Here is a 27,999-nt window from a genome sequence, read left to right as displayed (position 1 = left end):
ATGGAGGCACTGCCGCTCAAGTCAATGGGGCCGCTCTAGGATCAGGGCGTATTCACTGTTTGGGAATCAGGAAATGCGTTCATGTTGGTAGGAACCCTTCCAGGGTTCAATTAGTTGAGTACACGGTGTGAGCACCACTGTTGTTTAGTGTATGTTGACCAAGCAGACAGTTCAACAGCGCCCGTCAGAAGCATCACGGGCAGCCCACCGGCCAGCTGCTGCTCTCCTGTCTTCCAATGGCTGATACAACCGCGTTTTCACGTAAGTTTTTCTTTGTTCATTTTTTGACTGTTAATATGTTGACTAAGCGCTGCGGAGTCAAGAAACGTTATTGTCGTTTTCTTTGATATAAAGAAAACATGTGGTGTCAGGGTGAACGTTGTCGCTGCCAGCCCGTCAACGGAACTGTCCGCAAAGTTTTTACAAGAAAAAAAAGCAAGCACGCGTTGTGACAGCGTTAAACAGAGTGTGTAGTTGAGGTTTGTTTATTTTTAAAGTACAAATAATATACGTTAGCTCATTCCAGTCGCTAACAAAGAGAAAACTGCAGGCTATACAACACTAACATGTAAAAACTATAGAGATGATACATCTGACCGATGCACATCTTGAGAAAAAGTGCGGCCGATATGTGATTTTCACATCTTTTAAGCTCCTCACCTCCTGTCCTCTCCTCATGCATCGTGGATGCTTCCTTGTATTAACATTCATTGCAACCTGTTTGCGGCTATCACAATCAAATCATGTCCTGTGTGCAATGAACCTCATTGAATGGCACAAGATGTAAACATGGCTACAGTGAGAAACGCAGAGTCATGTAGATCAGCTTTTTGTGTGAATTCACTTGATTTTAATGTAATGTAAATTTGTTTATATTTGAAAGTTATGCTCAAATTAACATTTTTATTGGACATTGAATATGCACTTTTGGATTTGAAATTCAAAGAAATGGATACGAAACGGAATAAATAATAAATAAGTGGCTTTTGCGGCATTCATCAAGTTTCTGTGAACAAAATGTGTTCATTTACACCAATAAGTAATGATCAGCCAGTTAATAAATCAAATTGGCTGATGTTGGTGGTTAAACATGGCAGATTAATCTACGTAAGTGCTAATAAAAATATGATAAAGGAGAAGAATTTCGATTTAGAATAAATTGTGTGTGAAATAACTAAATAGTCATCTGTCCTTTATGGCTGACAGTGTCTCATCTATCAGCAAAAAATAGCTTTTTCTTTTTTACACGCCTCTGTGGAAAAAGTGTCTTCCTGACCTTTAAATGATAGAGCTCAGACCACTCATTTATCCAAGTGCCCTGCTCTATGTGTGTCTGCACTCAGCCAGTGCTCTGTAGTCTGGTTCTCTGCGCAACCTTTAAAGGGGACATATTATGCAAAATCAACTTTTTAACCATTTTAATACTTATATTTGGGACTCTGGAGGCCCTACCAGTCGCCAAAGTGTGGAAAAAGAATACTCAGTCATGTTTTCGTGGTCCCGCTTAGTGTAAGTATAGGCGATAAAACACTCGATGTTGAATTCCCTGCGCTTATGACGGCAGCATGCGCATTTCACCGCGAATGTTACCGCCCCACCAGTAAGTTTATTTCGCGAGCTCTACCTTAGCTCCACCTTGTCCCTGCGAGAGTGCAGGCGAGGGAGGAAGAGCGGTATTATGTCAACGCCGAGGGACAAGTGTGCTGTTGGTGGCTGCACAGTGGAGCACAGTGTTTTACAGAGGATTTTTATCGCATCAGACTGCGGCCAGCGGTCGCCGTATTTAGTCAGCGACCGTATTTCACTGACGTACAAACACACACATTGTTAAGAAAAGGTCACACAGAGCTCATAACTGACCATTCTGACACGTCCTAATTAAACATATTTGTTCAGTACATCCTCCATGACCGGAGCACAGACTCAGTCTGATACAGTCTCATACAGCAGCAGTGGGGCTGTCCCGAAGTGTTTTTAGCTGATTTACAGTTCGGCACTCTCGCTGTTTTCTGCACACGCTGCCATGTTGATATTGTCAGAGAACTAGTGGAGGGAGGGGGAGACGAATAGAGCTGTAAAGCGCTGTAAAGAGGACAAATCAGAAACCCCCTGGAAGAAGTGGGTGTGTGTTTGCCTGTGTCTCATTTGCATATAAAGGGACCATGCACGAAAACCGAGCGTTCTGAAAGCAGGGTTATTGAACTGCTATGATGCTTCATCCTTATGGTATTTTGACCAAAGCATGTACACCAGGGAACCAAAGCATAGGACACCAGGGAACTATTTTGATGGGGGAAATAGGGTATAATATGTCCACTTTAAAATGCAGGGCTGGTCTCCATTTTCCACTGGGAATCCACACAGGAGTCTGTGGCTTGCAAAAGGTTGAGGCTGAATCTCCACGATGTTTCCAGCAGACCCGTTTGTCTTGGATAGGTGTCTTCTTCATGAGTTCATGCAAAGCTAATTGTTTCGGTCAGTGAGGCAAATTTATCCAAAGATTTACACTAAAAAGAGGGATCTGAGATGCTGTAAAACATTTCAGAATATATCTTTTTGTCACTTTAAAATGACCAAGACCTGTGCCAAAATGACGACATGGGGACCAGCAGCTAGAGAAGACTCACTTAAAAACTCTATAGTTAGTATGTTTTTCATCATATCGTGGTGTAAAGGTTTCATCTGGTGCTGCACACAGGAAGTGATTCACCTCATGCCAAGACAGATACACGCAAGCGATCCCTCAGTCAGGTCTAATAGTTTTGCTTGACAGAGCCTGTTTTTGGATGAATAACACAGCATGCAAATAATGTCATCATTCATCATTTCAGCATACCAAACAGGAGACAATTGGCAGCAACAAAAAAAGCAGCAAAGTTATGCACTACAGCTTTAACTATAATTGTAATTGCTATTATATGCTGCAAGACAAATTCTAAACAAATTCACATTTCCCCCAAAGCACCTTTCTAATAGCGCTTTATTTTATTATTACCATGAGTGAGAATCATGTGTACTGTTAGTGATGTGTAGTAGAATGTGTGTGTGTGTGGCAAGTTTGAGGGTTTTCCCTGTGTTTCTTGTAGTTATTTTCATTTCAAAGTAGACATTTACAAATAAGAATTTGACATCCTGACCTCTTTTCATCCATTTATCTAATTTCCACATTGGATAAATGGATTGTAATCCAATCCTGACTGGTGAGAATCCAGACATAATCTCCCTGGGGCTTTATCCGTCTCAAACAGCATTTTTAAAGATGCAATCTTGAAAAGCTTGTCTGCTGCTGTGTCTTGGAAAGTTATCGTGACCTCTCCCCCCCACCCCCCTTAAAAAAACTAAACAAACAAAGAAACTCGAAGGTCTTGCTCACTGCTCATTAGGTAAAGAGGGAGTTTAGCAGCCTCTTGCACATGAGTGTGCTTGCTGATGTGCAGACATTGCACCATAAAAAAATCTACCAATATTTTGTAATCATAAAGCCGTGACTGCAAATGAAGACACGATGAAGAAACCTCTCGTCTTTAGTATTACATGGATACTTGGGTTTCATATGACAGTACTGTCTCATGTCAACTGAAATAACAAGCTGATTGTGGGAAGGTGAGGGCGGGGGGGTCTCTGACATTTCCTTTCCTGGCTGCACGTAATTTCATGGTATGAGGAAATGGCTAAGCCACAGTTGCACACAGGGACCACAGCAAATCCTCCTCCTAATGAGTTCTGGTCGAATGAAAAGCTTTGGGTGGTTGTGTTTACTGTCACTTTCTCATGCCTCAAGAAAAATATCCTGATTGTCAGCCATGTAGTTCATATATATATATATATATATATATATATATATATATATATATATATATATATACTAAATGTGTATATATATATATGTATACATATATATATACTTACACGTTTTAATGCTCTTGTGGTGCGTTAATTTGACTTCAGAAGTCGGACCTGTGAGTGACGTCATCTCTGAGTTGACTTCTGTTCCAGTTGAGAAGTTGGAGAAAACGTGGACGCAAATGTATCTCAGGCTAGCCATTGATGGCCATTATCAGCAATAACAGTTGATAACAATGCCCTGCGTTGTATTTTGCACTCACAAACAGTGTAGCAACATGTCCACAGATACGACAGACACTTTAATGTGAAATAAATAAGACAGTTCTACTATAGGACTCTTGTGGCAGCCATTGTTAATCCTATGTCGGGTGAATTTGACATTTCCCGACATAGGCACTCTATAATTCCGACTTTGGACTACAAGGAGAACACACCATTTGGGTCAGAAAACAAATTGGAAATTAGAGGTGGTGCACAGTTTCATTTGAATGTTGTCCAGATTTCTGCTGGCTGGTCTTTCCAGCTCAATGCGCCCTTCTGGAAAGGGTAAGCAGAACAAGTACAGCGGGCACAACTCGACTGTCTTTCTGAAGGTTTACTCCACATACACAGTTAAGCAGACATCAGTTAGCAGTTAGACAGTTATCAGCTTGAAGTTATTTAGTTAGACAGCATCTTGTTAGGTTGTAAAACCGACAAGTCGTACAGGTTCTGATGATAGATAGATTTACAAAGCTGTATACGAAGGCAATATATAACAAAACATGGCTTTGACAATGCACCTTAAAGGCACTTTAAAGGCAACGGTGCTTTGATACCAATTACAACAATGAACAAATAAATAGAATGAAAGACAAATAGTTTTGCTTGCTAGAAAGTTCTACACCTCCCACTTGGCCTACTGATTCCTAAATCCAAGTAGGCCACAACAACTACAAATTTTGCCTTTCAAAATGGGTACATTAAGCTACATTGCTGGGTACGAACATACTACAGACGATATGAATGAATGACAGATACAAATGACAAATAAAGGTTTCACTGTCCATGAACACATCGTCCTTGATGACACAGTGCACCCTTTACCGAAACACACCACAAGCCTCTCGTGGAGGGTAGTGGAGGGGGGGTCTTGATCCTTTTTCCGAAACACACCATCATGTGGTGGGGAATCTATTTCTGTTCCTCCACTGGTAACAGAACCACCAGCCTCCTGACATCTCTGTGAAGGATGGTGGTGGAGGGACAGTTCTCTTTCTCTTTGCCTTTCCCACTTTGTCCACTGAAAACTTTGGCACGTCCTCACTTTCACATCTCGTACTACGCCTTTCACATCAGGATGGGCCTCCACAGCTCGACCAAGCCTAAACTGGCCTCTCAGTGCATTCTGGTCAGCCAACCACACTAAGTCTCCCACTGTGACGTTCCTCGCAGGTGCGTGCCACTTCTGTCGAATGAAGAGGCCCGGGCCCGCCAGCTGGCTCCACCGCTTCCAGAACTTGTCGACCTCGATCTGGACCGTTTTAGGTTGTAAAACCGACAAGTCGTACAGGTTCTGATGATAGATAGATTTACAAAGCTGTATACGAAGGCAATATATAACAAAACATGGCTTTGGCCATGCACCTTAAAGGCACTTTAAAGGCAACGGTGCTTTGATACCAATTACAACAATGAACAAATAAATAGAATGAAAGACAAATAGCTTTGCCTGCTAGAAAGTTCTACAAATGTGAAGAAGAAATTGAATAAGGAGATGTTGAGCAGTTTCCACTTCTCTCTCCTCCTCAGATGACTAAATGGAGGAGAGTAATGTAATTGCGTCCAGTTAAGGATCACATTACTGTGTTCCTGTTTTTGAAAAAAATATAGGCTCTTTCGTGGTTAGTGAACCACCAGAGGGTGCACATTGTTACTGCATAGCGTGTACATAAAACACGCTTCCTTACATCTATATATGCTTTTTGCTGATATAAGCAGCAGGGAACATTTACATCCTCTTTTCTGAAATGCTCTTCGGTTTCGTTGGCGTCTTTGTTAACCACTGATGGATAAAGGGTGATCTCTCACTGTCTACAAGAGCGCTAATGATATAAAGTTTGGATTTGTATCAAACTCGTCTTTGCCTTTTATTATCAGCTAAAATAATTCCATACAGATCAAGAGAGGAAAAGGGAAAAGCAAGGATAAAAAGAAGCAATATATTCAAGAAAAACATTTTCTTTACACATTTAAACGGTCTAATCTTTTCCAGTTACTTCCAATCAGTCACCTTCCTACCCTTGTGTGCTTTTGCCAAAATAGATTTACATCATCCTGTGTTGCGCTATTCCTAATAAAACTGCAGGAAGTCAAGATACAGGAGTTCAGCTGTAGTGCAGACTGATTCAAGAACATCCTGTATAGAGGACATTTCCAGTAAATGGACTTGATGCTGTCCAGAAATATGTTTTTCAGTGTAATAATTTATATCAGTGTGGTATGACTTTTTAATACCAATGTGTGAATCCACACCTTCCATGTGTCTTTATTTTGGGCTGGTCTATTTCTGGGCTATTGTGGACACCAACTGTGGTTGCTAACACACTCATGATTCCACTCATGTCCTCCTCGGGGGGAAAGGACTCTCTCTCAACCCATTTGGCAGTCTCAATTAATGCTGCCAAAAGATTATTGTTTTAATCGCAGAAGTTCAATACTTAATGCAACAACTATTGTTTTGATTTAAGTCCATATTAACAGTATGCAATCTCGATCGGGAATGAACTGAAGCCGAAGAAAGTGACTTTAAAAACCCGAGGTAACGCGATGTCTACTTTAGAAATGTTAATGCAACAGTGTTTTCACTTTGCAGGAGTTCCAGTTGCTTCTTTCTTTCATACAGACTGTGTGTTAGGTTTGTGCAGATGAACAAGCCGCGCTGCAGCGTTAACATATGCAAAGAGTCTATACTGGCGGAGATGCCCCTTCATTGATTTATTGATTGACTGATTTATATCACTTCCTCACTAAGTGATTGATCCACTGTTTTTTCCTGATTTTTTATTTGTTGCATACACCAAATGATCATCAGCTGTTTGAAACTCTACCTCTCTCTCTCTCTAAATGAGCAGCTGTGACACACTCAGTGGGTGGGTGAACAATGTGGTGCTTGAGATGCCAATAAAACAAACAAACAACCCAAGGTCGGTCCTTAATTAATAACACTGCTTTTAATACAATCCTTAAATTGACGGGCATGCACTTCTGAGCCATGTGAACCAGCTGTCTGCTCCTTACATTGGTACAAGCAAACGGACGCACCACAGGGAGGTCAGTGAGCAGACTGTGGTCTGGTCAGTGTGTTCAGCCTGATGCACCAGAGAACTGGAACAAAGGAGGAGCTCAAATTTCTGTATGCATCAGATGCCACATGGTTTAGATGCACAGACTCGTGCTTGTACACACAGTGCCGTGGTACATATTTGGTATAATAATTCAAGCTCTGTCCAAATGTGAGCTCCCGTGTCACATCTTACCACTTCAACGCAAGTGGCGACAAGTCGTGACGTTGCACACAAGAATCTGAAGCCCAGTTTTTAAGCGTGTTTGCAAATGAAAGTTCGCGTGGTTGTGTCACCTGCAACCAGACTCTTGCATGACGGTCTATGGTACACCACAGCCAAGAAATCTGAAAAAGAATTATGGGTCACAGTTAACGCAGCACAACAGTGGAGGACACGGAAAGTCTCGTGTTCTTTCTATTTTAAAAACATTTACTTTCGTCCCCATTCCATTACTGTTCTCTTCCGCAAGTGACTCATCTTTGTCAACCAAACAAGAGACTGCAGTGTCTCGAGCTGTACTCTCTTGGTGCCAGACCACTGTGCTAGGCACCCCAACAGAAAGGTGCCAAAAAGTGGGCCAGATGGATTGGTTATTTTGGTACCCTTTTATTGATCAAAACCAAAATAATGTCATATGTACTGAAATGAATGCAGCAGTATAGCGCTTATATCTCTTTAGTTTTGTCACTGACATTCTCAGACTCACACACACACACACACGCTGTCGTGAACAGGAAACCAGACAAAAGCCCTCTTTCAGGTCACGCTGGAATGCCTCACATGGTTAGAATAGTCAGAAGAGCTAGGTGACCACAGGTCACCATCTTTACTCTGACTGTTGACCAAAGTTTATAGATCCATGTAACATTTTGTTGATTTGTTTCGTTGTAAATGCAGTATGTGCTCATGAGTTGTTTCAACCACATGCTCAGACTCTTGTTGTACCCTGATGGGTCTAAAGTCCGGTGTGTAAGTCCTGGCTGGGGTGAATCGTTGAGGTTTATGGTCCTTGTCTTTTTTACTGCAGTCGGTTGCGTAATAGACATCAAGATATCCCTAAACCAGCTTCCACGATGTGAAACGTTTATAAAAAAAACTTGCATGTGAAATTGTGGGGGAGAAATGTTTTGGAGGCAGCTGTGTGCTTCTAAAGGCTTATACTTAGTCTTGTAAATACTCATGGGTGTGTTTTGGGCATAACATGCAACAAACCAGTCATAGTGTAATTTAAAAAAAAAAAATCAAACCACACTTGCACCTGGGTGGACAACTTAAGTGGATTTGTCAGTTTGTAATGACGCGTTTCCACTAGCGCGACTCGTGTGGCTCAGTTACTTTGCATTTCCATTGACAATGGAACGGGCACAGGACTCAAACCGAACAATGCCGAACTGTAGATCAGTTAAAAAGACTAAACAATCCTGAAGACATGCGTTTATCTCCAACAAGGAAATGTCTAAAATCTCAATATTTAGCAGAGGAGTCTGTTGTGTTTAATGACAGTGCTGCTGAAAGCCTGCGATCACGAGTCTGTGCTCCAGTCATGGAGGAAGTACTAAACAAATCTTTTTAATTAACTGATTCTAATGATTCAGTATGTCGGAAAATAACTGCTTTACAAGTCACTAGTACTAGAAAGCTCTTTCTTTCTAAGGAAACGGACGTGCTGGTACAAAAAGAAAGAAAAGAAAAGATTTGCTCCTATTAGTTTATATAATGTTTGTATATTGTATAGCCTGTATAAATAGGTCATAAGTCTCTTAGGCCTGTGTCATATTTTCCCCGTTTCATGTCTCCATGTGTATGTAGCGGCTATTCATATTTAAATGAGTTCTCCGTCGTTGTAATGGTGATGTCTTGTTTCAGTTCTCGTCCTTGAAAATCTTCTTGCTCTTTCACTTCTGCAGCGGATAAAACAACAGTCAATGGAGACGGTACAACAGGGGCCAAAAACCCGGACTATATCGCCTTCGTCCTGGTGCCGGTCTTCTTCCTCTTGGGCCTGTTAGGGGTGGTAATCTGTCACGTGCTGAAGAGGAAAGGCTACCGGTGCACGACTGAGGCCCAGGATGAAGATGAGGTATTTGAAGAAGAGGAGAAGGACCCTGAACTGGGTGGAGGTAAGGATATATGTCATTTAAAAGAATGAGGCCATGAAATAAACTATGACTTGCTTAGCTTTTCTGTGACCGTCAGGGGAACACTAGATGAGGAAGTGACGTCCTTTGCATTGATTTCCAAATGAGTCATCGTCTTCATGAGGTTTTCCATGTTCCTGTCAAGTTGTGTCCAAAATCAATATCAGACGTCATGGAATAAAATCACTTTGATGCTCTCGCCTGCCCTTTAGTGTTACGGGCTTGTACTACATTCCTGACTCTGGTATGTGCACGCTCCTGTAGGTGTTGACAGATGATAATAATCATAATAATAATAATAAAAATAATTGAGCCGACTGATGCGAGTGAAGCCCTCCTTTGCCAAAAGGATATAACTGCACCAAACAAGTATTAAAGTTGTGGTGACTTTTATTGTTGCTGTTATTTTTATTCTTCCTATTTGGTCTTTGTGAACCGGAATAATGTAACATTACTGCTTGTGTCTGAAAACAGGCTCTATCGAGCAGTGCTATCAAACCTGGCTGAGGGAACGTTTGACAATGGTTTGAATGTAACTCACTTTTGTTAAAGTGTAAAAGTTGTGTACTTAAGTTTGAAGGTACACTCGTGTATAGGGCTGAGCAACATGAACCATAAATGTTTTTGAATCAGTCAATAGTGACAATAACTTTTTACTTTTTCTGAACAGAAAACACCAAACCCTTGTTAAACAGAGAAACCTTTCACTCCTCTGAGGCAAAACAATTCATAGCCTTCATGTGTTGGAAGTTGAAGTTGAATCGGCTCAGAGATGCTCTGGGTTGTGTTAAAAGTCATTGCTCTCACTGCAGTCTTATCTTATCCGAATCCTTCTAATGAGAGACAGCCTTTGTCTTTTTTTTTAAGGAGTGGAGGCAAATAGAAACCATGTTTGTTCATTCACATCACTCATGCTCAGACTCAAATAGGGGTGTGTTCAGTGAGGTGAAATAAAACGAGGGGCATGAGGCGGCGCGGATGCGGCGCATTTAGCAATTTCTGCCGTTATCTCTTTCTTCTATTTCTCATACAAACGCCGCCCAAATCGACACAGCACACACCGATGTGTCCTCTTCAGCAAAGTACATTTGTGCGTAATTTGCTACCATGGGTGCCACGGTAATCCATACAGCTCAAAGAATGGTGAGGCTGAGGTCTGTCTCCATTCATTTAGACGGGGTGGAATTGGCTTGTTTTTGGTTGAAATGTCAAGTGTATTTCTCATCCAAACACCGCCAAAGTTGCCACTGCACACACAGTTTGAGGCCTGTCAAGCAAACAGCTGGACAGTTATGTAATCAACAGTCAGACAGGCTCCTCTTGAATGACTAGAGAGATGTGTGTCTGTGTCTGCAGGACAATCACATCACCCGCCCGCTCAGCTCCTAGAAGGAATCGCTCTATGTGAAGGCCATAATAAACAACGTTTTGAGTCAGATAAATGTATTCATTCTGTGGTTAAATAATAAATAAACAGTGCACTTTACATTACTGCCACCTGGTGGACTGGAGTGGAAAAGCTGTGTTATTGTGGCCGTGTATGAAATAGTCATTCAAAATAATTTTCCCCGGTCTTTCGCCAAAGTAAAAATGCATACAACCGTTTTGGTCCTTGATGTTTCTGGCACTCTGTGGTGGAACCGTGGCTTTTATTTTTACCTCTGCTTGGATCGACTGCCACTTTTCTCCCCCCCTCCCAAACGCATTACGTGGCATGAGTAAACACAGAGGTTAGTTAGCGCTGTCTTCTCTCCTGCTGGTAGTCGTGTGTGGACGTGAAACTGCTGGCACCACTGGATTGCCCTGGGGTATTTCACAGGCATGAGAGAGAACAAATTGTTTACACTATGTCAGGAGAAGCGAGAGTTCGTGCTGTGACTGTCTGCCCTTCACACGATCTGTTCTGTTTATCACAGTGTTCTATTTTAACCGTCGCCTTGATTCTCCTACTGACTCCTGTTAACTATTAGCACGTTTTTGTTTAATGTCGTACTGCAGGTATTGACAGAGATTCGGAAAACTTGAGCTCCGCAAGCCAGAGGGCCTTAGGTTTGTCTGTGCGTCTCTATGCGTCTCTTCTCAAACAGCCCTACCCTTTCTCTCAAAACAAAAGAGAGCTTTTGTTCTCAACCATTCCCATGTTCCGGTTTTGTTTCTCAATGATCAGGTTTCCTCCTGCGTCGCCTTCTCTTTCAACCCCCACGACAGCTGTGTATTAAATATGAACGGCCGTCTTGTGTAGTTCAGTGTTTGGCATCATATCATGTTAACAGAGGGCTTCTATTAATTAATGTGAAAAATATAGTTGATCAGAAGTGAGGGGAAGACACAGGAAGCCGTTAACAGGGGATGTATGAAAATGGGATTGTACAGTTTGATGGATTTGTGCAATGTCAAGAAAATAAAACAAAATACTTTTCAACTGTCATATGTCACTGACTTTCTGCCGTTGAAAACTGGTGATCTGTTGTACATGCGCTCATTCAAAAGTCTGTGTTGGTTGATTCTACTCTTTTATTATATCAGCTATTACAGCTGATTCACACATGCATGTTACTGAAGTAACTTCAAGAGTAACGTTCAGTGCTTGGCTGCTTTTGTTTTTCCTGCATTGCATCCATCAGAAGTTTAGAAATGGTTTCCAAGCAGCAGCCAATTAAATCACATGCGAGTGCGCCACAATCGCAGCAATATCGGCCGTATAGAAGTATTTGCTAGTGCATTAGCCATATTACATTACATTACATTACATTACATTACATTACATTACATTACATTACATGTCATTTAGCAGACGCTATTATCCAAAGCGACTTACAATGGAATTGATTACAGTCAGCGAGGGGTGGAATCGAACTTCCGACCATTGCGACCATGATGTTTTTCGCACATAGGGTACCGGTCTTAACCACTGAGCCCCCCCATATCAGCTTAATCCTATTAAAAATATAATGTGACATATAATATAAAGTGTTTACAGCTGCCCCTGAGTGGCCAGAAATGTTATTAAAATAGATTTGATTCCACACAACAAAAACAATTATCATATTTCCTTCTACCTTGTGTCAGTGCTGTTGTATTTTCTTGTCATGTCAATCAATATCGCCTTTTCTTTTTGCTGTGTTTTTGCCAAAATAGTAGTGAGCCGTCATCAACGCTGCTTCATGAAATTCTAACTTTAATGCACTCACTCACTTCAAGCGCTTCTGCTTGTTCTTTCAGAGCTGAACGACACCAGTGACAACGACACAGTCGGACAGATTGTTCATTACATCATGAAAAATCAAGGTATGTGTGCAACGCTTTTCCCCGACAAAGAACCAAACTTGGCTGCTTTCATAAACCTATAAAAGTGTTAGTGACAGGATCGTGTCTTTGTATGCATACGCGGAAGGCTGTCTGGTTAATTTCAGCACAGGAATGTTTCACGGTTTCTCATGTTTCACAATAAAGGTCTTTGAATATGTCAATGTTAGGAGGTTTGACCTCGGACGAGCCCTCCCCGTGATGTCATCACAGCTGGTTCTCCGTTATTGTTTTGGCACTGTTGCACTCTACTTTGGAAAGAGGTTCTGTACCAGCCTCACGTGCTGTGTACATGGTACTGCCACTCGGTTCAGTTTGGCTCAGAAACGACGACCTCTGTGGAGGTCCACAATCTGGCAACTGCAGAGAAATATGAAGGATAGTCTCTCGGGTTTGCAACATTTTTATGATCTATTCACTTGAAATCCTCCTCAGGTTTACCACCAAAGGTTGTGTCATTACCTGAGGAAATGTGAACCACAGCAACGCACTAAAGCAGAGTCGGTGAATTTAAAATCTGATAGTGGATTTTTACTGACCCGTCTTTTCTATCTTATCTAGAAGACGGAATTGGTGATGACAATTGACGGCAGTGCTGTCTTGGTCTCTGGCAGTCATCACAGTGTTACATAAACTGATTTCCGCGCTCCAGAGGCACTGACTCACAGCTGCTTTTATTGTAAAAGTAATGCGTAAAAGAAAAGTTGGAGTGTTCTTAACTGTGACTCACCGTCACAGTGTCAGTTTGGAATCATGCTATGGTTGAGCCTTTATGTGTCAGTGTTAATGATTGAATCAGCTCCGAGATGCTCTTGGTTGTGTTAAAAGTCATTGCTCTTACTGCAGTCTTATCTTATCCAAGTCCCTCTAATGAGAGACAGCCTTTATCTTTTTTCTAAGGAGTGGAGTCAAATAGAAAATATAAGAAATATTTAGTATTGTACGTTAAAGTTGTTATTTTTTTGCTGACGGTCTAAACACACATTGTATTGCTACTACTTTCACTACTACACAAGCATGTAAAAGACTGTGATAAACTATTGGCGCTTCACAAGGCAGCAACAATAATCATATTTAATCATTAAAAGCTGTAGTGTGTAACTAGTTTATGTTATTTTGCTCTGATCTCTGATCTGAAAACGGGCTCCGTCAAGCAACACTATCAGCCCTGAATGTTGGGAGCGTTTGAGAGTAAGCAGCAGCAGAGCAGGGCTGAACTGCTGAATTACTGTTTTGTTTTAACACTAGAATTCATATAATACATTCACTTTTTCATCCCTACTACTTCACTAGTGCATTGATGGTGTTGCCTTTATCTGTCATGATGTGCAACAAATCACTCCGAGAGATGCAGGGAGAGGTTACACATTACACCTTTAATTCATGATCAGAAATGAAAAGTAAATGGTTTTAAAAATTCAAAAGAAAATCCAAATAAAAGTGAGGAAAACGTGAATAAAACCAGGAAAATGCAAATAAATTTAGGATAATTATAGGTTATTAGAGGTTATATAAATAAATAAATAAATAAATGTATGTTTGTGCTGTAAAAGAAATAACATCCACAACTGACCTGATAGATTCCTACCAGTATTCGCTGTTTGTGTATGAAGTTGAGCAGAGAGCAGGAACAATAATAATAATAATAATAATGATCTTTATAGCCAAAGTCAAAACTGCCACAGAGAATCAGAGAATAAAGAAGTCACAATAGCAACATGAGTAACTGTGTCAGTGTCAGTGTACGTCTTTAAAGTGTGTCATGGGTTTTGATAGTAATTTAGGCGTGTAGACGTTGTGGTTTAGTGGCTGAAAAAAAACCCCTTTACCTCTTAAATTAACTACAGTTTTTTTTTTTTTTTTTAGGTGCCTGCAAGAATTAAATAATAAAATGCACCACTGGATTTACCTTTTTTCAGCTGTTTAAATTTCCCTGAAAAGTTTATGGTGATTTGTGTCCTCAAGATGTGATTTATTTAAAAAGTTGCACTCAAACGTTTCGGCCAATCCGTTTCAAGTTTGTTTTTGGTCAGAAAAGTATATCATTAAAACGCAAACAAAACATTTGGTTTGTGGCCATTTATAGGACCAGATGTTGACCCAAACGTGTAAACTCGAAATATGAGTACAAGGACATCATGCGGTGATTAAATGGACAGTGTTTTTGTCACACGAGTCATCTCTGTGTCACCATACAGTTCAGCACATCTCAAAGTATGGATTATTTCATTTATCTGTGTTCTCATGGGGAAGTCAAGTTCATAGCCTTGGGGGAATTCAGTCCATTAATTATGCAAATCAATGTCTGAGTCATTTCCTCTGTGCTGAGGAGACGCTGTTGTCGTCGTCGTTGTTGTTGTGGTTGTTGTTGTGCAGTAAACCTTTGTCCCCCTCAGGTTGACTCGAAATGAAACTTTGTACTATTTACAAAGGAGTTTTGTTTGGTCTGATCTGACTCATTCCACTGAGTTGTCTGTGCACTGTAACTTTTCTTCAGTGACTCCATGTGATGTGCAGTTTAATTGTGTTAGGGAGTTAATCTGTTGTCACCATCATTCAATAAGACCCTCTGCTTTTGAAGTCACTGGAGCGTTCTCCTCGCTAATTCCCAGCACTAGTGTTATCTCTGTTCTTTCTCTATCTTCCTTTTGTAGTGTCTGTGAGACTGAACAACTTTCTGTCTCTCTCTCTCACTCCTGTTTCAGCAAACTCTGATGCTCTGAAAGCCATGGTTCATGACACCAGCATTGACTCTGACGGGTAAGTGTCCTCTAACAAGTTCCAATCAAGCAACGGCTTATGCGTATTAACAGGATTTTAATACACACATAAAAAAACAGTAAAAAAATACCTTAAAATATAGCTAAGACTTGACATTAAATCCTAAAATAGAAAAACACAAATCAACTTTGTTAATCATTTCAACCACCAGGTGGCACCATAAGCCTCCAAGTGTCACGACGCAGCGGGGACTGGACTGAGAGTCAAGGCAACCAGGCCATGTTTGTCTTCTGATATGTTTCCAGATTGGCTGGGCTTGATTGAGAGCAATCAGCCGGGGACTTTCCCCAAAATGTCACTGTGGCCCATTATATCACGACTCTGAGGGATTATCGAGCACAGATGTTGGCATGTGAGCCCTGACTGGATTCTCAGCCAGAGTAAAAGCAACTCTAGTTCAAATAGAAGAACTGAGCACAGAAAGGATTTGAAATGGGCCAAATAGTCCATTGCCAAAAAGATTAATTATAGCTCTTTTGATCATTTAAGTTGTGATTGATTGATGTGGGTGTAAATGTGCCAACAAATTAATCTGCATAAAAACAACCTGGACAATTTACTTTTCTACAATTAATATAAATCTAACAATTCAATATATTCTTAGGATCAAAAGTGTGGCCAGGCCTGACCATCAGCCTCTCCAGAGTTAGTTCTTAAAGCAAGGTCGTTTTCTTCTCACTGCTGCTCTACCCATCAGTACCGTTCCTCAGTCACCTTCTCTCTCTTTCCACCCCATGCCCTCCACACATCAGTGTCTCCCTTTAATCTTGTTTTTTTTTGTTCTTCCTCTTTTGAGCCAAACTTGTGTTTCATTCATGCCTCAGATCATCAGCGGTCCTTCATGCTTGATAATCAATCTGTGCCAAGAAGAACCAACCTCCACACAAATGAAATGACTTCAAATGTCAAATGAGTCATCTTAAAATGTTCAAAGTAGTTTTAACTAGCTGTCGACCTGCAATGCAAACCAAGCCTGACTTATAGTGTCATGTGGTTTTTAATACCTGCAGCTCTTCTCCAGTGAAGGTAACATGATATTTTTCATACTCATGTCAGAGGTAGTTTTCTTCTTCATTGTGTTAAATTAATAAATATAAAAAAGTTGGAGAGGGAGCAGGCTTGGATGTCAAGTATCTGATGATACCTTTTTATCGTGTCAATAATTTCATGCGTCCCTAGTTTACATGCGTGGTTCAAAAAGCAAACCACAGATAATCCTGTTCTCCATTTTAAAAGCCTCGTTACATCAATAGTGAAATAGTTTGTTTGGAACGTACCAACTGTTCGATTGTTAGTGAGGTCACATTCTCAGTGTCCTCTCAAATCAAAGGCCGCCCTGCTTGTCCCTGTTTTGAAGCGTCATTGGAACAAGAGCCGATGGCTTGCAGCTGAGATTAGTCGTATTGTTTGTTGAGTAAAGGAAAGGAGAGATGTTCAAGTATCAGGACATAAGAAATCACCTGCAGTAGAGGTGAGCCAATAATTTGGCAGATTTTTGCCATCTTTTTAATAATAGGCATTAGTGACTATTATTAAAAAATGATTGTTAGCCCTCTTATGACCATCGTGATAATCAGGCTGTCTGGATCTATTTTGATTTTATGGCTGTAGAATTGTCAAAAAAATGAAATGAACGTGCTTCTGTCCCTTTTTACCAAAATAACTTTCACTTTCGATCCGGCAGTCGCAAAGTATATGGGCACAAATCTCTATTTCTCTGCTGTCTTGTATCCAGCATCCATCTATCTATCCATCTTCTACCGCTTTATAAAGGTGGGGTTCATCTTTGAATTTTCTCGATATCACAAACGGTCTAGCAGTTACGTCATGAGAAGAGAACAGAAGGCTTAAAAATGATTTAAATGAAGCACTTGAGTATAATTTATTATTATATTTTATGAGATGGAGGGATGCACTGATATCTACTGATTGGCACCGGTCAGAGAAAAACCCCTATCGGTCGGTTTGCCTCTAATCTACAGTCACATATATTTCCCTGGCATCACTTTCTTCATCTCTTGCCATTTTTGTGCTCTCTCCATAGACGTGTATGTAAAAAATGGACCTCGTCCTCCATTTGCAAAACAAACTACTGTTTCGAAGCCTCGCAAGTTTGCGAACTGACCTGCGCCAAGTCACTTTTTTACTGCCGTTTTCTCTCTAAATGGGAGCCTGATTTACACACTTGACATCGTGTTCTCTTGCCAAAGTCCTTAAACTAGTAACTGAGATCATTTAACCTCTTAGGAAAAAGTTAACGGACGTTATAAATCAATTGAGAAATGGGCTCATTTTTTTGTGGACTTCCATTCAAACTGAGTTCTTTTTTTTCTTTTTCTTACAACCAGTGGAGTCTCCCTTTGGTGACTCACTGCTACTTCCGTCATATGTCACTTTTCAAACTGGAAGGCAACGTTCCATTTTTATATGCTGTCTCAGGCTTTCTGGGTTTCTCTCAAGTCAGTTTGGGCAGCGGGCCAGTGGATCACTTAGAAATGGAGGAATGGTGGGAAGACGGTGTCTCACTGGGGTAATTTATGGGACACTTATGGGGGGGAAAGGATACAGATGGAGAAGGGTAGAAGGAAAAGGAAAAGGGAGGAGGAGAGTGACTGTAGTGTGGCCAGGCCTGACTATCAGCCTCTCCAGAATTAGTGCTTAATACTATGTCTTTTCTTCTCACTGCTGCTCTACCCGTCAGTACCTCTCACCTCCTCTCTTTCCTCTTTTTTTTGATGAATCAATGTTTGTACTTCCTCGTTTACAAGGTCATTCATCAGCCCAGAAGTCAGGGATTCTTAGATATGAATGATAATAATAAATGCAGAGAAGCACAAATGTCATTCAATGTCATGCTTTATTGACATTCCTTTTTTTCCATGAGCAACTTTTTTTGACTATATTCTTGGACATCTGCTCACACATCAACTATGTGTGTGTGTGTGTGTGTGTGTGTGTGAAGCTTCTTAATCTTTTTTCCAAGTTAATGCGCACTGGGCTTCTCGCCACTGACTGGACACGCCTTCTCGCCAGTCTGTGGCCAATCACTGTGGCTGTGCCCAACCTCACTAATGCGTCTAAATCAAACTTTAAAAGCCACTCATATGTCAGTGTAGTTCACAGAGTTGATTTTCCGTCCGTTGATTAATCCACCGCTTTCTCTGTTTATCCTGTATGTGGTGTAATATTTCAGGTGTACAGTTACAAAATCCGATTCATACTGAGCTCTTACCCTGACTTCATCAAACATCTCGTACAGTGAAAGTAATATCTTATCTTGCTGGTACTGTTTTATCACCACGGCTCTTATAATAGCTTAATAGCTTGGTAATAACAATTCAAAATAGTGTTTGGGACATTGGGGTGGGGTAGGGTTCAATGTAACTTAATAATGTGGTAATTAAGTGTTTTTATTACATTACATGGGGATGGAGTGGCTCAGTGGTTAAGACCCTACCTTGTGTACCAAAGACATCATGGTCGCAAGTTCGATTCCACCCCTGGCTAATTGTACTTGATTCCATTGTAAGTCGCTTTGGATAAAAGCGTCCACTTAATAATGTGGTAATTAAGTGTTTTTATGCACAAACATATTCAAGTGAAGGTATTACTCTCATGGTACCCTTTAGTATTACTCATTATCAAGCTATTATGTGGAAATAAGATGGTTTTACTGGAAAATGTTCTCCTTATTAACACACTACCGAGCTAAAAACTGCAATAGAGATAAATGAGTGTCTATTATCATCTTCCATCTAGATGATAATAGACAAACGCCTAACAATTTTGAACATTTTATCTCAGACTTGTGAAGTGTTTTCTGCTCACACTCTTTTTTTTTACAAATTTCACACAATTCATCTTTATAATTATTGATATTGACACCTCAGACAAAAATGTTATAGTTACAACCCTTTGCCCATATTGTCCAGCTCATACCCAGGCCCCACGATAGTTTTAGTTTTATTCAATTCACTCTCCTGTTGTCTAGATAAATGGTTAATTTGCTTGATTTATATTACATTGCTTGTTTGTAATAGTAGGCTATAGTAATTCAGCAGCTGCTATGATTACATTTTCATAATTAATGTATGATTATGCACTATAATTTGCTACTGTTAACTGATATTCATTACATCCTCTTCTGGTTCTTCTTCCCCAGTCCTCCGCTCACCCCGTCCTCCCCCAACAGCCCAACTAGTCCGATGACGCCCATCTCACCCGGAGCGCCCCTCGGAGCTGCCAAGCACACCTGCAACCACCTTCACACCATCGGAGGCGCGACTGGCAACAAGAACATCTGCACCCGCTGCAGCCAAAAGAAATGGCCACTGATCAGGAAGCCATCGCTTCATAAGGCAGAGCAGCGCCGCAGTCAGTACGGAGAGGTCACGGTCCTGGCTGTGGGCAGGTGTGTGTGTGTGTGTCAGAGTTTATGCTTGAAAATATTTTTTATTTTAATTTAATATATATGTGTATATATATATATATATATATAGATATATATCTATATATCTATATATATGTATGTATGTGTATATATATATGTATATATGTATGTATATATGTATGTATGTCTATATATATATATGTATGTATGTATGTATGTCTATATATATGTATATATATATATATATATATGTGTATATGTATATTTTATATTTTAATATTACAAAATTCTGGCCATGCGTATTTAATGCCGGACGTACTAGTATTCTTAAATAGTCACAAAAAACCAGCTCAAAAGCTATGATTTAACAATTTTTCATTGAATTCTGGAAAACAAGCATTCAACAAACTCTTAATTATTATAAACCTTATGACTGTTTCCCAAGCAGTATCTCGCTGCGCATCCGAGCTACAAATTCATCGGTCACATGACGACTCGGAACCCTCTTGACAAAGACAAAATAAAATAATACATTTGAAAGTAATTATTTTATAGTTAGGTACGCATGTTAATGTAATACTTAAAATCATTTGGCATTTATTCCTCTGGCAAAATTCATGTGACAACGGCCATAAACCGGCATATACTGGCTAACGTAAACCCTGGTTTGTGTATGTGCGTAAGAATGAGGAACAAAGAGTTCATTGCTGCCTTTTTAATCTCCAGGATTTCCTCGAATCGCAACACATGAAGTGGCTTTAATTAGCAGAGGTAAATTAAAGCCCACGCAGTTTGCCCCGGAGCCGTATCAGACACTAGTGAACACAAAACATGAACCGTCAAACATTAACTCTCAATAACTGCAGCTGGGGGAAGAAAAAAAAATCCACAGTAATAACAACAGAGATTAGGTTTTTCTGTGCACTTTGACAACGGACGAGTGACCTGGAACACGCATGGCTCACAGCACAGCCTGGGAAAAAAAACAGAAGCCGCCAGGCTCCGTGTGTGTGTGTGTGTGTGTGTCCAGGTTTAGTGAGAAGCTACAGTGGTTGACTTGTGATGTGAGGCAACAACCTCGGGTTAAAACACACTCAACTGGAAAGACGGGGACGGCAACAGTCTCTGTATCTGTAACAGCTTCCTGCTCGGTTTCCCGTTTCTCACAGTTTTGTCATACAGACGCTGTCAATCTTCCCTTTTCTCTTTTTTATTGTATTCATCATTGGTTGTGTGCAGCAGCAGAAATGTTTGAGCAAAATGATGTTTTCTTCTTCACAGAACTCCAATGTGACATTTTTATTGTAGAGTACACAAACGTCAGGGCGAGCTGATGCATGATTCCTTTTTAAGTTAGTGCTATTTTAGACCTAACTTAAGATCCCATCTAATCACACTGAGTCACACCCAGGCAGCATTTTATTCACCTCTGGTGTGAACTTATTACTTATTACTTATATATTTTAGGCCATTTCATTGACTCACTTTGCTCTTTTACCCAGACATTTTAACTTGCGAGGGCTCTCTCCAAATATCGTCTCCACTAATTGATTAGTTGTTTGGGCCATGCGATATAATCTTTATATCGCAAGATAATCTTTAAAAGCTTGGTTTGTATTGTCCACAAACTAAAGACATTCAGTTTATTGGCATGGACGAGCAAAGAAACCAGAAAATAATCACATTTACGTCGCAATTCTTCCAAAACAAAACTTGTTGCCGATGAATTCAACGGTGAATTACTGGCGGATTGGTTGCTCCATCTCTGCCACAGACAGAGTTGTGTGTGTGTGTGTGTGGCTTTGTGGAAAGTGAGCAGGGAGCGCCTTCGTCCTCCTTAATGTCCTCGTGTGAGCTGATTGGGATGCAGAGAGGATGCGTTTCATTTGCTCACCCAGATGATTGGCCTCGCAGAGCAGGAGGGTCGGCATGGACTGCATCCAAATGTTCATTTGCTGGTTTAATGAAAGCTTCAGAGTGAGAGTGTGTGTGTGCGTGCACTGAGAGTTGATGGGTAGCGGAGGAAGGCACACATTTGAGGTTTGTGTGTCAGCTGACGCCCGCTGTATTAGAATAACTCCTACTCACAGAGTGACTTTATGTGGAGGAGTATGAATTTAGTAGTAGTTATGCATAAAAAACCAAATTGATGCAGATATTTCATGGCAATATACTTGTACGGATATGGAACTATTCATGTCAGTGGCTTTGCATTGTAATTTAGCCTCTGACCACCAGGTGGCTGCAGCCCTTCAGCCATTTGACTTTCTCCCCCGCTTCCTCTGCCCTCCTAAGACAAAGAAAACTGTATTGTTTGCATCGCCACTCCTATATCACGGTATGTATCACATGACCAGATTCTTGCCAGTGCACAGCAAGGACAAAGAACTACTTTCTGTGTCTTATTTACTGTGCGTCTCTCTGACAAAAGCTCAGTCCTATGTTGTTTTAAACCGAGACGTTATGCTGTTTTAACTTTCTTATCAGAGTTTGAAACAGTCACAGTTTAAAGTGTGCTGTGTGTGGGTTTTTTTTCTGTCCCTTCAACCACTGGTGCGTCCTCACACAAGAGCAGGAGCTTGTTTTTAATGAGCCGAATCTACACTCTTGGAGAACTCGGTCCTCATTTATGTCACAGACCACATTCACTACCCATGTGATGTGTTTTTGTCTTTCTTATTTATTCCTCTCCTCTTCCCCTCCCTCTTTTTTTTTTTTTTTTTTAATCCCTTCCCAAGGTTCCGGGTGACAAAGTGTGAAAAACCACCCAGGGAGAGGCGGACTCTGTTAATAACAGACACTAATGGCAGCGTCCCAGCGTCCCCCACGGAGGCTGCGCTCAGGAGCCGGACGACGTCTGAGTCCCAGCAGGTCTGTGTCCTGGAAGCTTGTGAGGAAAAAGATAAACAAAGAGCAAAAATGAACTCATCACTCGTCCTTCCTCGCCGACACACCCCGTGTATAAATATGTGTTGGTTAAGTATGCAGAATTATTTGTGTGTGCGTTTGCATGATATTCATGTTCACAGCACCTGGTGACATTAACCCGGGTCCCAATAAATCATCCCGCAGATTTGTAGAATCAAGGATACGAGGATATTACTTTTCTTTATGCACTTTCTCATGCGAGAGCACGATTAAACATAACATGAGAGTCTCTTAGAACTGTGTAAAGATCGTTTAATTATTGATTAAGCCGCCATCAATTTTCTAAAAATAACTGAGTTTTGCAAGTGCAATATCTCTATCACAAAAAGTGTTCAGCCCTAATGGAGAGTGGGAATTTAACACCCCATTTTATTTTAATTGTGAGGATTAGCTTTTGATGTTTAATTAATTTGCACTGATGTTTGACACAGTTTAGTGACAGTTTTGACACATTCTTCTCACCTTGGGCTCTGTTACGGTTCATTTTCTCTTAATCCCTGAGCAGAATGTAAAGCCTTGTTTATCCTCATGTGAGGCAGTGTGACGCAGACTCAGCAGCCAAGCAGCCAAGCAGCCGTTCATGGTAACGTGTGTCGATATGCTATGAGAAGCAGAACGTTTTTTACGGTTTACGGTATAAGTGAACCACATTGTCACGTTCTCTTATTTACATGTTTTGTTTTTACACCGCTCGCACGTCTAATAAGCTACTTTAAAGTAGCGACAGAGACGTCTGATAGATGTGGGAAGGCAAGACACTCGCTCTCTGAGGTCCAGACTACAAGTCCAAGTGCAAAGAATCCATTTGCAGTGTCATTTCATGTTATTGACTTTTAGCTTTCTTGTATTGACTGTGAGGGAGAGAAAAAAAGTAGAAATAAATGCAAAATAAACATCCTGCTCGGTGTGAAAAATGATAGCAGGGCTTTCGTAATCAGGATGACAACAGACTCTTGATTAATGATGGTTTTATTTCCTTCCTCCCAGGTTCAGTCGGGCAACACGGACACAGAGAAGTGATAAAAGCAGGAAACTCCAGGTAACAACCCATATTTTTACCATATAATGTGATTATCTTCATTCTGCAGCTAATCTCCGTCTAATCACATTTCCCCCCCAACCTTCCAGCTTTCCAAAGGGAAGGGAGAAGCAACATCTGGACTTTTTTTTTTTTCCAAAAAACAACAAAGAAGAACATTCAAACGTCAGCACAGGAGGAGGAGGAGCACGAAGAGCGGCGGGGCGGAGTCCATCCAAGAATCGTCCACATTCTCGTCAGGCGCATTAAAAGGTGCTGCTGATGAAGACGGCGGTTTTATTAACAAGTAGGGGGGGGGGTAAGGTGTGTCGGGCTGTGCACTCAATTACCTCCTGTAGTAATTTACAGTAGTGCCTTGCTCAAGAGCAGCTGCTCAATGTTAAGGATCTTGTCCGAAAGAACAAAGGTCTCATTGCTCGTGTGATGTCGACGCGGTGGTCCGTGGCGTAGACGCGTGCGCATGTGACATGTTTTTGCATGTTATCAAACAGTTGAGCTGATAACATCCACCACCACCCCCCCCCGGGATGGACCAGGTGCTGCCAGCCTCAGATAAAGTCGTCGCTCGTCTCTTCCCAAACAGGAAGACGGAACAACCTGATTATCAGAGCAGAGAAACGCGCCACAGCATTAGTCCAGGTTGATAAGAGGGGAAAATGGCAGCAATCACGTTCCTGCGGGGGGGGGGAGTGTGTGAACGCGACGATTCGCAATATCGTAGTAAACTCAACGGCGTAAACTGTAAAAGAAGAACACGCAGTATTTTTAAGACACAGGCTGTTTACAAGTGATGACACATGGACTGTATATAAGAAGTGGGGTAATGTCGCAGGTTTGCAAAGTGAAGTAGCAGTTAGCCACCAGGGGAGGGCGCTGGCTGTAAGAAGAGTTCCGTTTTGAATGGAAGTCTATGGAGGAAATGAGCTTATACCGCTCACTTGATATACAACAGAAGTCAATGTTCTCCTGAGGAGTTGATGGTGTAAATCACAAATGATGTGTCCATACAACAGGTGCCTGCTTGTGGGTCATGTTAAAACACAGGAGCAGAGAGCTGCCTTTTTTTGTGTCTGCATTAGATGCATTAGAAGACACATTTATATTCATTTGGACTCGCGCTTACTGAATACGAGTCTGATATTGACTTGTTTATTTGTAGCTTTGGTCGTTACTGACTACTGACAACTTTAATACCTGCCTCTTTAGCCACTGGGCTCTCCTTTATGTTGACGTGCTGGCTGCTAACTACGTGCTAACCGAGCGGCAGACGGAAGTGAACCGAAATAGTCTGATGAAAGATCTGAAGTCAGCTCAAAGACACCAGAACACTACACAAAGCTGCACTGCTGAGTATATAATTCTCTCTGGCTTCATTACAGTTTTTATAAATCACCAGTTTATAGGGAAATATTGACTGTCTCTGCTTTAATTTTTTAATTTTCGAAACACGGACTTTAAGACTAGATCTATGTATTTTTTTAAAACTTGCTAAAATCACTGCTATAACAACAATAAAGATTTTATTGATAGATGTTAGCCTAGCTTAGTTCACCGATATCTGAATCACATGGTTTGAGGTTCTGTTTTTTAAACTTCAAAGGAATGCTCTGAGAATCCTGTTCCACTTCTGTCGATCTTTTCGCGCCGTCCGTGTTATACTCGGCTCTACGCGTAGAATGAATCTTCATCCGTTGAAGCTACTCGTTTCAATCCCTCCTGGATTCCTCACACCTTCCCCCGGAGCTGCGTTCACATTAATCGTAGCTGCAGAAAAGGGTCACGTGCAGATAGTGAACTTAATCCGTCATAGATTATCTCTCAAATTGTTCCTCCAGGCTCTAATCCCTCGTTTGTCTCGAATGAAACGTGCCTTTCATTTTCTGAGGCGTGTGTGTCGCTGCATGTGCTGCGGTGGTAATAAGCATTTAGAAGGATTAAGATCAATGGGGAGTAATTCGGTGAAAGAGATGCGTGTTGGAGAGAAAAAGTTCTTAGTCACTTTCGTGTTGAATGTGTGTGTGTGTGTGTGTGTGTGTGTCTGAGAGAGAGAGAGTTGTAGAGAAAAGCCAAGATATTTATGTTATTCATCTCCAAATGATCTGTATTTATCATTTTTTTCTTATTCTCACTTTTGTGACCTCTGATTTTGCTTCACATTTATTCATATATATGTATATATATATGTATATGTGTATATATATATATATATATATGTTTATGTGTGTATATATATATATGTATATGTGTATGTAAAAAAACCTCACCACCACCACCATCATCGCCACTCTTTGTTCCAAGCTATTAAAATCAAGACACATTTCCATCTGAATTGTGGTGTAGCCAATGGAGACGCGTAACCTAGAGAAAGCACTCGGAGAGCACAAACGCAGTGCTTTTCCATTCACAGAGTACAAGCACTCGTGCGGAATGGATCTATTGAATGAAGTGTCTTCACCTCCACTACACTAGGTGGCGATATGCCCCCCTTTTAGTTTGTTAGTATTGGTTCAGCTGGCAGTGAGTCGTTAGCATGTTGCGCCACCAGCCTTTGTTCTTCCACCATCTTTGTATAATCTTTGAAATGGTCAATTCTTTTAAGTGATAAGATGAACACGGCCAAGTTTAAAGAAAGTGTCCTTTTTCACAAGGTAAATGATTGTTTTTAACAAAAATATCCACAATCTAGGACCGTATCCAAACTCGGCCCACAGTCAGAATGGAAACTTTAAATTCCTCCAACAATCAACGTCGGACTGTAACATAGAGAAAGCCTACTTATTTTGGAAATAGTCGACACTCTAAATCAAACCGCTTATTAAAACCAAATTTTAACCAAAGCAAAAAGCACAAAGGGTCTGAGTGTATTTTTTGTACTGATGCCGTCATTATTTTTAAAGCGTCTACCTCCTTTTGAAAATCTGACCCGAGGGAGCAGCAGGATCAGGGAAGTCGATTGATCTGGAGGTGTAATCCTCCTCTCAAGGTGGCGCTCCACTGACTTCATTCATCAAAGTTAGTCACAAGGAGCCCGAGTTCAAACTTAAAGCTTTAGTTCATGAAGTTTCTGGTGCTTGACCACACTAAAAATGTCTATAAAGATTCTGCTCTTTTTTTTGCGTTGTTTTTAAAATGGTTTCATGTGTCCTCATGCTTTTTTAAAAGGGATAGTTCAGGTTTTGCTGTTTCCATAAGCTCTCCTGGGAGCTGGACACTCGGAAGGAAAACCAATAGTAGCCACTGATCAAAAGTGTCCACCTAATACCGTCTGCGCCTGCTTAATGACATATCTACAGAGACACACACTGTTTGACACCTTTTTCCGGGGAAAAGCAGATGTCTTATTGATTTCATTAACGATGCCTCTCCTCTCAGTGCATGCAAGTCAGGACAGTGACCAGGTTTTGGTTGCTTAGTAACGAGGGATGTGGCAGAAGTGGTGGAAAACCACCTCTGGCTTCTTCCACACACGTTTTTTCAACTCCTTTTCTTAGACGCCGCATGTAAACGACCCTTAATACTAAGATATCTTTAGGAGTAAGTTTTTCTCTCACGGCTAAACAACCCTTTTCTGGCTGCAAAAGCTTTGTGTAAACCGCCCTCTCTCCTGCACCAAAGTCCATAGGGAAAATCGACGATTTTCCATCACTGCATACGGGAGTTGTGGATCCACGGCTGCCTCCGTCGCTCAGTCCAAATGTGTTATCGCGTGACTTTGGCGTTTGAAATCCGTCACTTGGATTAACCTTAGTGACACAAAGTTGTCTAACGCCGCCGCTGTGTACCAGCAGCTCCTGCATCGCCGCACACTTAAAACACAGCTTTTCTCAATGGACTTTGTTGCGTACTTTGACGATGTTAAATGTTTATGTGCCAATACCTCATAAAACCACAAAACCTCAACTATCCCTAATTAGCCAAATATGTTATAATAATAATAATAATTATTATTATTATGGATCATTGTGAAAACATATCTTATTAGACACTTTTTAGTTTTTGTCTTGATATTTATGAATGTCATATGTTGTGTTGTTTTTTGTAAACATCTACATATTCAGTCTGTTTTCTCATGTTTTGGGACCATTTGCTGTGTTTTTAGTTTTGGAGAAAAAAATAAAAGAAATAAAGCTGACTAATACATATCCGATGATTAATAATGGTTTGACGTGTTAGTGCGTCACAGTGATAAAAAGCCACTGCTACTCGCTGCAGTGTAACTTCTCCCTTTCCTCCTCATCCGTCTTC

The 27,999-nt window shown here is 40.9% G+C and overlaps 1 protein-coding gene across 1 annotated transcript; it reads left to right on the top strand.

Moving 5' to 3' along the window:
- Positions 1–10: 10 nt before the first annotated feature.
- rell1 (RELT like 1) lies at positions 11–27,886 on the top strand. Its single transcript, XM_044020860.1, has 8 exons — positions 11–261; positions 9,080–9,292; positions 12,533–12,598; positions 15,322–15,376; positions 19,560–19,808; positions 22,526–22,658; positions 23,703–23,754; positions 23,844–27,886. Exons 1-7 carry the CDS (start codon positions 237–239, stop codon positions 23,733–23,735), a joined length of 774 nt encoding a protein of 257 aa, XP_043876795.1. The 5' UTR covers positions 11–236; the 3' UTR covers positions 23,736–23,754; positions 23,844–27,886.
- The last annotated feature ends 113 nt before the right edge of the window (positions 27,887–27,999 follow it).

This window comes from Solea senegalensis, linkage group LG3 (assembly GCF_019176455.1).
Source record: "Solea senegalensis isolate Sse05_10M linkage group LG3, IFAPA_SoseM_1, whole genome shotgun sequence".
Classification (NCBI taxonomy): domain Eukaryota; kingdom Metazoa; phylum Chordata; class Actinopteri; order Pleuronectiformes; family Soleidae; genus Solea; species Solea senegalensis.
Note: the sequence above shows the minus strand (reverse complement) of the source record. Positions and strands in the feature narration are given on the sequence as shown.